Source organism: Mustela putorius, unplaced genomic scaffold (assembly GCF_011764305.1).
Source record: "Mustela putorius furo isolate JIRA1106 unplaced genomic scaffold, ASM1176430v1.1 tig00003863_pilon_pilon_pilon, whole genome shotgun sequence".
Lineage (NCBI taxonomy): Eukaryota > Metazoa > Chordata > Mammalia > Carnivora > Mustelidae > Mustela > Mustela putorius.
This window is the reverse complement of record NW_025422015.1, coordinates 2,731,411-2,744,972: the sequence shown is the minus strand read 5'-3', so window position 1 is coordinate 2,744,972 and position 13,562 is coordinate 2,731,411. Positions and strand designations below refer to the sequence as shown.

The 13,562-nt window shown below is 35.2% G+C and overlaps 1 protein-coding gene across 5 annotated transcripts in view; it reads right to left on the bottom strand.

The window, feature by feature from the left end:
* LOC101687504 (pleckstrin homology domain interacting protein) overlaps positions 1-13,562 on the bottom strand; it is a 129,266-nt gene that overhangs the window by 40,943 nt on the left and 74,761 nt on the right. For 4 of the 5 annotated variants that reach the window (XM_045066237.1, XM_045066232.1, XM_045066234.1 and 1 more), the window contains 3 exons: positions 9,968-10,085; positions 3,635-3,775; positions 1,243-1,319 (listed from right to left, as the gene is read on the bottom strand). In XM_045066237.1, coding sequence (XP_044922172.1) covers positions 1,243-1,319; positions 3,635-3,775; positions 9,968-10,085 — 336 coding nt within the window. The remainder of the gene's footprint in view (positions 1-1,242; positions 1,320-3,634; positions 3,776-9,967; positions 10,086-13,562) is intronic. The other variant, XM_045066233.1, reaches the window with a different exon arrangement.

The following is a 13,562-nucleotide window of genomic DNA, read 5'->3' as shown; positions in this document are numbered from 1 at the left end:
ACATACTGTAAGACTTTGTCTTATAAAGATGTAAAAAGATCACAAAAAAGAATGAATGTCTTATAAAAATAAAGAGAGATTACAAAAAAGAATGAATAGACTAAAAATATTCCCCTTCCAACTCATCACCTTCTAAACAGTTTCTTAAAATTCTGTAGGTTTAACTTACTTAAATATCTCAAAAAAGTTTTCTAAGAAATGTCTACAGTTTTAATTGAAGCAATGAATTTTAGTGCCTTATAAGACTAACAAAAATATTAATTTCTGTGTGTTGCCTATGTTCAAAATATCATGGGACATAAAAAAATAAGGAATAGAGGGTCACTTTCCTCAATTCCAGAAACAGTACAAAGATAGTTTGGAATACTACAAGAGATATCAATATTGAGGAAGAGATATACGGATTATTTTCTTGAGAGGAGGTGGGAGCTCTTGACCAGGGGAACTCCAAAGGTAGACCATTGCTGCCTTCATGATAACTGGATATGAAATGGAGGTGGGGTGGGGACTGTCAGAAGTGTTTTGGCCCAGTAGGTAGATTACTTGAGTATTTTATTCAGTATCTACTTATAAGTTAGGTACATCTTATGCTTCAAAAAATGACACAATTCAGAAAAATATAAGCCTTTGTGTTTTACTTATCATTACCAACCATGTTCGCATTTCTTTTCAGTTTACCTTCAAAAGAACTAAGTTTTACTGAGCTGATGTTGCAAAAAAAGGATCCAGTTTTATCTTCTGTTCTAATTTTAGTACATGAGAATATAACTTGATTTTGTACAATTTTAAAATATAAATATAAACGCTTTAAAGAAATCTAAGTAATACTTCATTAAAATCAGTAATTAGTTCCCTATATTCAGTGATGTATGACTTTACTCCTCTATAAAGATTAACACTGAAAGGACAGATTTTTTCTGGAGCTTAATTCTACCACCACCACCCCTTATCCTTGTCCTGAATGTCCTTAGTAGGAATCTACAAATATCTCTCCAAGAATAATCATCACAGGTAACAATCCATGATTTCATTTTAACTTGAAAATGATTTCAAAGAATTTAAAAAACATTTGCAGACATTACATTGGATGCATGGCAATGCATCCACAGAACAAAAGATCTTTGAAGAAGAACAAATTCTCAACCCAAAGAGATTCTGAAATGTGTTGCTGAAAAAATGAAAATTTTCAGCTTTCTAAAGATTTTATATTACATGTGAAGAAATAGAAATTCACTGAATTACCTAGAACTGCCATCACTGTGCCATGCTCTCTCTTCCTCTTCCGATGTCCCACCACTAACAGCAACAACTTCACCTTCCTAAGAAATGTTTAATACATATTTCATTGTGTAATTTTACAAAATAACATTCTAGGATTATTAGAAAATATCAGTGCTATCTAATAGTACCAATCACATTAGGATATTTACAACAATTAAAACCTGATTTTGATTAGTCCTACAACACAGATCTTGTATTTTAATACAACAAAATGTATCCAATGAAAAAAATATATCCAATGAAATAATACCTATTAATACTGGATTCAGAGCAATCGCTCAGATGATTAACATACTGAGAACTTAAATTACGAGTTCACATTTTACTTATTGTCATCATTACAATTAAAAACTGCTTTATTACACATATAAAGAGTATTCCAACTTAGGTATTATTTTAAAATTGCAGTAGAGGATTGAAAACTACCCATAGTTTCTCTAGTAAATATTCTCTGCTCAATGTAGGATAATCCAGTGATAGTCCATAAGATCCAGTATCTTATGCAATTTCTCCCTTGCTCAAATAAAATTTTACACTCCAATTAAGAGTAACAGGTCAAATTAAGTAAGCTTTTAATATATTACAGAAGCTATTCTAAGCATGTGTATACATCATCCCATTTAATCTAGACAAAACACTACTGGCAATAGGGAGCAGTTATTTAAACAGTAGAAATTAAAGCTTAAAAAGGTTAAGAAATTTACCCTGGACAGCACAATTAATGAGCAACTAAGCTACTCTAAAGTTTAGACTGCTCTCCACAAGAACAGTTTTATCAGTGTTATTATTTGCTGGGCACATTCACAGAATTTTTCAAAATGATAATGGGATGTATTCCTTTATTAATTAAATAAAATAGCGTATCTTGGAAGACAAGTTTTTTTTTTTTGATGTTTTAATAAAGAAGAATTTGTATGACAGAGCTATTCCACAAAGTTTTGAAAACTAACCAAATATGAAAAGATCAAAATCCAACAATAATTATAGTTAGAGAATTTAATCTCTGCTCAATATAACTGAAAAAAAAAAAAAAAAAAAGAATGTAAACAAATGATCTGATTATTCTCATCCTTACTATATATATAATTTCTTTAAAGAGAGAGAAAAGAAATATACTTTTATATTCTTAGTACAAAATTAAAAGGTACTATAGAGAAGTACAAAGTATTTGAACCCCCTCCCAAACCGGATTCTTTCCATTAATTAATATAATGTGCCCAAGATGATATTCTGTTCTCAATGTACTCCTCCTAGAAATTTAATTGCTCTAAATTTAATTGTTAAAATAGAAGCAAATTAGTTTTGAAGATAAATGAAGGATTTAGTTAACTCCTTATGTAACAGATGTACCTAGAAACAACATTCTAATAAGCTGAATCATATTTAAAGTATTTTATAGGAACATATTAAGAGAATCATATGAATCCTTAAAAATAAAGAAACATTTTATAGAGGCAAATAACTAGCCCACATATATTTATTTTATGTTTTGCATGTATATCTAAACTGTCATGTATCAAATTTGTTATTAGTATATTTGATCTTTTTACCAGATTGGACAAACCATTTTTACCTGGTCACCCTAGGAACTAAAGCCATTAGAGAATAACTTTTCAACTGTAGTTAGCATACTCTCAGTTTGAATTTTATTGCCGTGTGTACAGAAAATATACTCAGAGAATTCCCAGATATCTCTAACATTGCTTCATAAATGTGCAATAGTCAGTAAGACCACAGAGTCTTACTTAACCAGGGGAGGGAGTGATTAGGGTGGGGGCAGGGGGAGATGTTGTTAATAAGCTGTGATTGCAACCTGATTGCCTTTGTTGAAAAAATATGTAATTTAGTAGGGACAATGATATTTATGGAAATAATTATATACAAGGAAATTTTAAAATAAACTGAAAAGTCAAACTGGCACAGAAATAAAAAACTAACTGAAATTACCGTATGTCTATTAATTAGTCATTATAGTTACAGACTAGCGCTTCATGGCACCATTTTAAAAGCCTGCCTTTAGAGTAAAAGGACCCTGGGTTTAATTCCTGCTCTGCCATTTAATAGTTAGGTACATAGGCAATCTAAACATTCTTGAACCTCAGATTTCTCATACACAAAATCAGAATAATTAATTCATATGCATTTGTTCTGTGAATTTGACATTATGAATATGTGTGCTATGCCTGGAACATACAAAACAGGTCTTTAGTAAATGATAACTATCACTATCATTGTAAGATCTAGAAATACCATCTTTGAGTTACATTTATAAATACATCAATGAATACAAAGAACAGTCATACTAAAACAATGTTAAACTACAAACAAATTTATAAATGTGCTGAGATCTTACATCTGAAGAACTAGTGCCATTTTCTATCTCTTCTGAAGGTCTAGGTGTCTCTTCCAAAGCAGATCTTGTACGGTAATTGTGTTGATTTGCCTGTTGCCGTTTGGATTCTCCGAGATCCAGTAAATGCTCATGAGCGTGATTCTGGAAAAAGTTTATTTATTTAAAGTAGGATTAAAGAGCATACTTTTTACTTTAAAAGTTGTATATTTTTTAATTATAAAAAATCCACTCATATTTAAGATAGTCATATAAGTGGACTATGGTACCAATTCAAATAATTTAACATTACATTAGCTTAAATCACAGGTTTGTGTTATGTAGAAATTCACTTGCTGGTTTAATAAGTCATAACAAAATTCTTTTTCCTGATTAAGTGATACAGACTAAAGGGTTTATAATAACAGACTAATAAATTCTCCTATAACCACACTAAACGTATAGAACAGATTTAAGAGAGGACCGTGAGCTGTGAGGCATATGTAATAGGCAGAGACAAAGGAAAGGAAACAAAAACGGTGGTCACAAACCACCCTGCCACTTTGAGGCTAGGACACCAGTTGGCTGGCTATCTCTTTTCTGCCACAGAATAAATATAGTAAATGAGAACACACTAATAAACAAGCATCAAAAGAAACTGATAAAATCCAACATGGTGACAAAGATGAACAAACTCAACAAACACAAGAATTCACACCTGAAAAAAAACCCAACTGTATCTATATAAAAAAAGAATAAAGATAACTTGCAAAAAAAGACATCAGATTTATATATACAATATATCATAAATATACAACATACAATAAGAAAATCTTTAAAGTGACAGGAAATAACTTTGGATATCCAGCACTACATATGTATTTTATATATATGTATATACATATATATATAAAAAACTTTGGATATCTATAATATAACTATAGCTATAGCCTTTTTTTCTCCCCTTCTCATTAAACTTTGTTTTAATGAGTCTCAAAATTCTATGACAGATTTCTGGCCAAGATGTTTCCATTAAAAAGTACTGACTGATTGAATTATTAATTATTTTAAGGATTTATTTATTTATTTGAGAAGGAGAGCACTCTCAATTTATTTGAGAGGGAGAGGGAGAGAGAGGGACTCTCAAACAGACTGAGATGAGCGCAGAGCCCAATCTGGGGCTCAATCTCATCACCAAGATCATGACCTGAGCCAAAAATAGGAGTCAGACACCTGACTGCACCACTTAGGTACCCCTAAAAAGTAGTGATTTAAAAACGAATTACCTAAAATTTGCTGCACACTCACACAAACCAAATGATCCACAAAAGGTTCTTTTCTTCAAGGTTTTATGATGCATCATTATCCCTAAACAGTTTCTTAATATTAAACTTAAACAGCAAATTGAGACAAACAGTTCTGGGATCACTCTTCTACCACTGATTAAGACAGGGTGGCAGGTATTATGGATAATATTCACTTAGTTTTGAGCTTTCTGGACAGACCTGATGACCTCGCCAGCTCCAGCAGCCTTCTTGTTCACTGCTTTGTTTACACCCATGATAACTGTCTTACATCACAAAGAGCCAAATGACCCCAAGGACGATAGAGAACCTCTCAACATACATGGGCCTGCCAAGAATTCTATCAACTATGGCAGCATCAACAGATTTCAAGAATTCAGGGCCATTCAGCTTCCTCCCAGAACAGCAATCTCCTTTGGCTCAGCAAACTTGCAAGCAGTGTGAAGCTGCATGACAATTCAGCACAGGTGTATAGCCAGCACTGATCTGGCCCGGTGACTCAGGATAAAAACCTGATCTGTGAAGCCAGCTGCTTCCACTAGTGGGTTATTTTTGCTGTCAGCAGCCATACTGCCATGGCAAGCATCTTTTATAAACATGTTCTTGACATGAAAGCCACATTAGCCCCAGGAAGAGCTTTACTCAAAGTTTCATGGTGTACACATTTCAACAGTCTTGCTACAACTGTAATGGTGATGGGAGCGAACGTGACCACCATCACAGGTTTGAGAATACCTGTCTCCACTTGGCCCATAGGGACAGCACCAACACCACCCGATTTTGTGGATGTCATGGAGAAACAGGCACAAGCACCTATCAGATGGATGAGCTGGTAGCAGGATATCCAGAACTACAAGCAGCATGGTTCCACAGGCATTTTCATCTTTACAGGTAGACTTTCCATCCCTTGAACGAATGCACATTAGCACTTGCTTCTAGCATTTATCGTTCCAACCATAAACTGTGTGGAGATGATAGCCAAATTTTTAAATACTGCTCATTCCTTAAAGATTTCTTTCTCTCTCTTTCTGGCTGTGGGGTACGCAATGGAAATCATTTTGTTAACAGCAATAAGAAGTCTAACATTAGTCAATTTCTTATTCATTTGCAGGTGATTTTCTTTTTCTCTCCACAAACTTTCAGCATATTGTTTTGTTCTCACATATTATAATGTGTTGAGGTTTTACATTTTTAAATTCTATATTATTTTTGCCTTATTTATTCTGTTTGACTCACAATGTCTTTTCTTATTTATACTCTGGCACACCAGTTAAAAGTTAATTTTCGGAAAATTTTTCAGCTTTCTAAAGATTTTATATTACATGTGGAGAAACAGAAATTCTCGTTCATTATTTTTTCATCCCTTTCCTTCCTCTAATCTTGTATGCTCTCTCTACATATATCTACATTCATATTACATAAAAACATATGTTGTTTTTTACACTTCCCACATAGTATCTTTAGATCATTTCATCTCTTGTTGATACATTCTGAGAGTTCTTCAACTTGACTTTCCAGCTTACTAACTCATCTTTCAGGGTCTTACATTCTTCCAGTCAAGTAATCTACTGAGTTCTTCTCTATTTCAATAATGATGTGCTTCATCCCAATATATAAAATAGTATCCTCTACAGAAATGCTTTTCCTTACATTTCCAATATCCCCTCCTAGCTCTAAGAATATGCTATTTCAAGTATCTGTAATGTGTATCCCAATAGCTTCCCTGTGTAAGTCATCTAAGTCCATCTACAGTGTGGTTTTATTCCTCCTATCATGGTTTGGCTTCACAAGTGTGTTGGGGTGCTAATATTGCACTGAGGAGGAAAGTGAAAAGAGCAAAAATCTAAGTCTTGCTTTGTACTCCTAAAAAAGATTCTGGGTGTGTACTTCAAGACCTATATAATTCTGCAACCTGGGTTCAACCATTCCCTGTTCCTACATCCATCTCCACTCTCCAGTTCCTTCTACGGTTGTGGAACCAGTCTTGAACTACAACCCTGCCCTCACTTCAGCCCTACTCATGTCTAAACAGCTGCTAGTAATAGCCAAATAAAATAAAAGACATTTTCACATGCAAGGATATAAGATTCACTCCACCTGGGTTTTCTCTAAAAGAATTACTAAAGGACTTTCTAATTTTGTAGAAACTTTGGGATCTATGTAAAGGTATAAAAAGGAAACACTTAAACTCTGAGTAATATGTGAAGAATGTAATGTACAATACCTGCTTTTTCATTTAACATAAATATATTTACCTACAGTTCAAATGCATTTATTAAAAATTGCAATTTGTTCCATTTTGTAAAGCTTTCTCCTCAATTTCATATTTCTTGAGGATTAATGCCACGTTAAAGAACATTCATGATTTTAATGCTTTCCTAAATGATACAGTAGAAGGGAAAGCTGGCTGTCAACCAACATCTGTTCTCCTCTTTTTGCACAAACACAAAAATTTTCTTTGTCAGAATTTCATATGACTAAAATTCTGGCCAATGGGATATTTGGCACAATGTTACAGAGTAACTTCAAAGAATATCCCTCAATAGAGCATATGTGTGCCCTCTGCACTCTCCTTATTGACTTGATCCTCCATCCTTTAACCTTAAATGAGAAAGCTGGTATCTTGAGGCAGAAATTCAAGTTCACACCCAAGAGAATCAGAAAAATGAGAAGAGCTTCAGTTCTCAATACCTACATCATCATACTGTGTCTGGACCAACCGACTGAGGCTTTTACATCAGAGATAAATATTACACCCATTTATTTAAACCACTGTAATTTGGGGACCAAACCTGCTACCAAAAATCGTGTAACTACTATTATTATGACTGTTTTCTAAATGGTTTTTGTATTAATTTATACTTCCCACCTGCACAGTATCTTTATTATTAGAGGAAAAAAACACTGCAACTCCGGGATGAAAGACGGCCATCTCATGATTTGTACACTCATAGGATTGTTTTCAAACCTTTTTATTTTTTTAAAACTTGAAAAAAAAAATAAGGTCATAAACATTACTGTTCTAACTTGTTTTTTTCCACTTAAAAATGTATCACGAACATTTCCCTAAGGCAATGGAGTTCTAACTGGTTTTGTTAAAAAAAGCTGCATTATATTCCTTAGCTAACAGATACCACAACAGTCTACCTCTCTTCCACCAATAGTCACTAAAGTCATTCTAGTTGTTGCTACCAGAAAAACTATAATATCTGAGTGTACAGACATACATACATACATATATATATATATATATATATACACACACACACACATTCATATCAGTATTTTCCTATAAAAAAAACACTTTGAAGAAAATTACAATTATTGGATTAAAAAAAGCATATTCTTTTAATTTTAATAGATATTACCATGTTCCATCCAAAAAAGTGATAGCAATACAAACTCTCACCATCACTCTAAGAGTTTATATCCCCCACATCCTTGGATTCTGAGCAAAGGATCCAAAAAAGGGTATGCTTCTCAGTCACCATGAAAAAAACCCCAATGAACCAACCAACCAGCAACAACCAAAAAACCCCCCAGAAAACAAAAGATTACCTCAGATTATACTAATGGGAACCTTTGTGGGGTCCTACTGATCCCAGGGTATGATACCCTTAATAAAGAAAAATTTAAGATAGCAAAGGGCTACTTGAGTCCTTTAAAAGGAAAAGTCACAAAATAAAAAAAACTCTAGAAAAGGACACCAATATACAGGTTTAAGGAACTCAAATAGAAAGAGAAAGGAGAACAAAGTAGGGTTAAGAGACCAGTTATTTTTTTGTTTAGACAGGTGCTTAGCCTGTGCTTAGACAGGTGCTTAGAGTGATAAATGAAGACGCTCTGTAGTTTACCTCAATTCTGAAACTTTCAAACTAAGGTGGTTTGAGAAAGAAGAATGGGAGTTGGTAAGTATGATTCCTTCACACTCAAGGAGATAAATACACATCTTTCCCAGATTAGGGCATAAACAAATGAAATCCAAAAATTTCTCCAAAGTAGGATGACAGAGAAACCAACAAGGCAAACTAATAGAAACAACTTCTTTTAATGGGGAAAACAAGAACTATTATTTAGAGTAGCATAGCTGACTTACCTATATTAAAGTGCAAAATAGAAAAAAAGAAAAAGGACAAAAAAACAAAAGCAATAGCTGTTTTGGAGTACGCAACCAATGGCAGAACTAAAAAATAAAAGTGCAACTGCCCCTCAGAACAATGTATCACTTAAAATATAACCCCCCCGGAAATTTTACTAGTTACCAAGCACATTTAGATACAGCCTTAAGAAAAACAGATACTGCAACAGGCCTCTGGGGGAGAGGACGATATACGGCCTTGAAGCTGAGCCGCTGGGGATGCCCGGCTCACTCAAGGTGGAATGCCGCCTGCTCCCAGCCTGCTCCATGGAAGCCGAGCAGCTGGGAATGCCCGGCCCGCTCAGGGGGGGGAACACTGCCTGCTTCATTTTTCCGATATCTCCCCTTTCCCCCTGGAGAGCACCTGTGGCTACTTAGTAAGTCCTTTGAATGTGCTTGTTCAACTCTTAACTTTATACTACTTGTACAGACATATTCTGCCTTCCTTCTTGTTTATCTACAAGGCATATGACTAACGTTTGACCTTCATCGACTCTTCTGTTGGTTCCTATTTCTATCTAATAAAAGCGAGACTGTGGAGTTGCTCAGGGCAGCAGTCTTTTCGACTGTTGTCCCCTGCTCCCAATCTCTTGCAGCTGACTTGTTTGTGCCTAATTCTTCTCCCATTCGCTGACTGGAAGCGGCATAAAAGATCTTATTTAGGCTTATAATTTATTACATTTAATGGGCATGTAACAATTGGCATTTAGGGAAAAGGTATACTAGAAGGCAGTAAAATAAAAAATTTAAAGTGGTAACAGACAACCTAAAAAGATAATCAAGAATTAACTATACCAACTTTATTGCATTAATTATTCTTTTTATGATGTTAACATCTTTACTTACCAAAGGGCCTTAAAGTAGTTACTATACTTATGAGGCATAGTACTAAGTATAAAAGTAACTACTATTTACCTTTGCAACAGTGGGTATTTTATTTTCTTTTGGAACAGTAAGGTGTTTTCTTTTCTCTTCTGATCTGTAAGTTTTTATTTCCTCTTCTCCCTTTGCAGTTCTCCATTCTTCTTGCCTACTGAAAGAGAATTAAAAGCCATACATGTTAATCTAGACTTTTTTTACAACTGATTTCACTCGGAAAGGCATGTTTGGTGTCAGAGAGGAAATGCTACTCCTGATGTTTTCTTATTGGATGGAGGCATGTGATAAACATTTCTGAGTTTCAATGCATAGATTGTTAACTCTGGACATAACGGCATTAAATGACTAGAATATTGGAGAGACAAACTATCTGAGTTTGATACTACTGCTTCTGTTTATGGTCTCTGGAAAATCAAGTATTCAGTACTGGGAACATGGTTATTCCTAAGGTAAATGCTCTAAGGGTTAGAAATTAGATTTACTTTTTTAAAAAATTATGTCAGTGTGGGCGGTGATAAATCTCTTATGCCACACGGATAGCTAAAATCTTAACAAAACACACAGAGAACCTTGAGGCTGAATTATAACTTCTAAAACCCTGAAAGAACTATATTCTCTCCAATGAAAACTATATTCTCTCTGGCTTCAGCTACTGAAAAACCTCCAACTCATTCCAGGCATAGAGCTGAAAGTGAAAAACAGAAATAGTTGAGGACCATTAATTGTGAACTTTAATTTCATGGAACCCAAACTTAAAAGGGCGAGAGAATTTTATTTTTTACTTAAATTGCATATAACTTTAAAGTTTTTGACCTACAGGGGTATTTAATCTTTGAACTTTAATTTTTCCCTGGAGATTTCAGTTGGAAAGGAGTTAATATTCAAACTTGGAAGAACACTAGTGTTAATATTTTATTACTAGAGTATATTAATGTCATTTCACTTAATTGCAGATTTCTCACACAGCTGGTAATAATACTCAATGGAGACTGAGTAAATTTAAATCTTGTGAAAAGAATGGGCCTTGATTTAATTTTTTGTTTCACCTTAATTTTTTCTTTTTAATTAAACTTTTTATTGGAATAACTGTAGATACACAGTTTTAAGAAAATAATACAGAAATTCCTTGTCTCCTTTACCCAGTTTTCCTGAATAGTAGCATCTTGTAAAACTATAGTACAGTATCACAATCTGAATGTTGACATTGATACACCGCACTATTCAGTACCAGTTTTACTTCTACTCATGTGTGTACGTGTATTTAGTTCTATTCAAGTTTATCAATGTGCAAGTTTGTGTATCCATTACCCCAGGTGAGATACAGAATATTTCCATCACCAAAATTATCCCTTATGGTATACTTTTCATAGTTATAACCCCAATTTTCTCTCTTCCCCCTCAACCCTTCCTCTCCATAAGGTCTAGCAATTACTAACCTGTTCTCTACCTCTTATAGGTATTTTAAGAATAGTCCTTAAAGTATGTAAACCTTTGAGACTGGTTTCTCACTCAGCATAATTTCCTCAAGATTCACTCAATCTATTTTATCAATAGGTTGTTTCCTTTTTATTGCAGAGTAGTATTCCATGGTGTGGATATAGCTAAATCTGTTTAACCATGTACTCATTAAGGATATCTGGGTAGTTTCTAGTTATTGGCTATTACAAATAAATCTGCCACACACTTATGTACAGGTTTTTGTGAAAATGTAAGTTATCATTTCTTTGGTATAAATGATCAAGAGTGCAATTAATGGATAATATAGTAGTTACACATTTAAGTTTTTAAGAAAGTGCCTGTTTTCCAGAGTGGTCACAATATTTTACATTTCCACCAGTAATGAACAGTGATGCAGTTTCTCTACACCCTCCTTAGTACTGGGTGATGGCACTATATTTTGGTCATTCTTTTTTTTTTTTTTTTAAGATTTTTTTTTTTTTTTTAAAGATTTTATTTATTTATTTGACAGAGAGAAATTACAAGTACACTGAGAGGCAGGCAGAGAGAGAGAGAAGGAAGCAGGCTCCCTGCTGAGCAGAGAGCCCGATGCGGGACTCGATCCCAGGACCCTGAGATCATGACCTGAGCCGAAGGCAGCGGCTTAACCCACTGAGCCACCCAGGCGCCCCTTTTTTTAAGATTTTATTTATTTATTTGACAGAAATCACAAGTAGGCAGAGAGGCAGAGAGAGGGAGAAGCAGGCTTCCTGCTGAGCAGAGAGCCCAATGTAAGGCCCTGAGATCATGACCTGACATGAAGGCAGAGGCATAACCCTCTGAGCCACCCAGGCACATTCCCCACCCCTTTTCTTAAAGATTTTATTTATTTATTTATGTATTTATTTATTTGAGAGACAGAGAGAGCATAAGCAGGCAGAGTAGCAGGCAGAGGCAGAGGGAGAAACAGACTCCCCACCGAGGAAGAAGCTGGATGTGGGACCTGATCCTAGGACCCCGGGATCATGACCTGAGCTGAAGGCAGCGGCTTAACCAACTGAGCCACCCAGGCATCCCCATTTTGGTCATTCTAATAGGTATATAGAGATTATTTCCATGGCAGTTTTAATTTGTATTTCAATAATGGCTAATGATGTCAAGTGTCTTTTCATGTACTTAATTCCCATCTGCATATCCTCTTTGATGACATGTCTTTGTGTTTTTGCTCATTTTCTGACTGGATTTTTAAACTTACCAATGAGTTTTTTTTTCCTTTTTTTTTTTAGATTTTATTTATTTATCTGAGGCAGGCAGAAAGAGCACAAGTGACAGGAGCGGCAGGTAGATGAAGAGGGAGAAGCAGGCTCCCTGCTGATGAGGAGGCTTGAGTCCAGGTCATGACCTGAGATGCAAGCACGCGCTTAACTGACTGAGCCACCTAGACACTCCTCCTGTTGAGTTTCAGAGACTTCTTTATTTATTATTTGTTGAAATCCCATCAATGTGACTGGATTTAATTTTTTTTTAAGATTTTATTTATTTATTTGACAGACACAGATCACAAGTAGGCAGAGAGGCAGGCAGAGAGAGAGAAGGAAGCAGGTTCCCTGCTGAGCAGAGAGTTCTGATGTGGGGTTCGATCCCAGGACCCCAGGATCATGACCTGAGCCAAAGGGAGAGGCTTTCATCCACTGAGCCACCCAGGCACCCCTGGATTTAATTTTAATTAATGTAATAGTCTGACCCACATAAGAGCCTTCTAGTGGCAAACTGTAAACCACCTAGAAGTGGGGCATAGCCCAGGAAGATTCTCAAAGTTAAGACTACTAAGTATTGGGGGCAAAGCTCCTGGGAGGTCAAATATCCTTTGAAGTCATGGTCATAGCCCTGCCTGACCATTGGCTCAATGGTTAAGCTCAATGAAAAAGGGATAAAAAGGTAAAGAACATATGGAAAGATACAAATCTTCCCCCCTCCTCCTATTTCCTTCCATGTATGGGGACCTTCATTATCAACTAGCAACCCACTCCTGGCTTCTCTTCTACTCACTCTCTTTCCAGGGGAAGAAGTGAACTAATTAACTGATGTCCCCTGGAAGAAAAACCAGCTTAATATGGCCCAGTACTATGCCCTTATTTGCAATGTATACATTTTTTACTGCATTTTAAAGACCCAAACCCCACATGATCTAGTG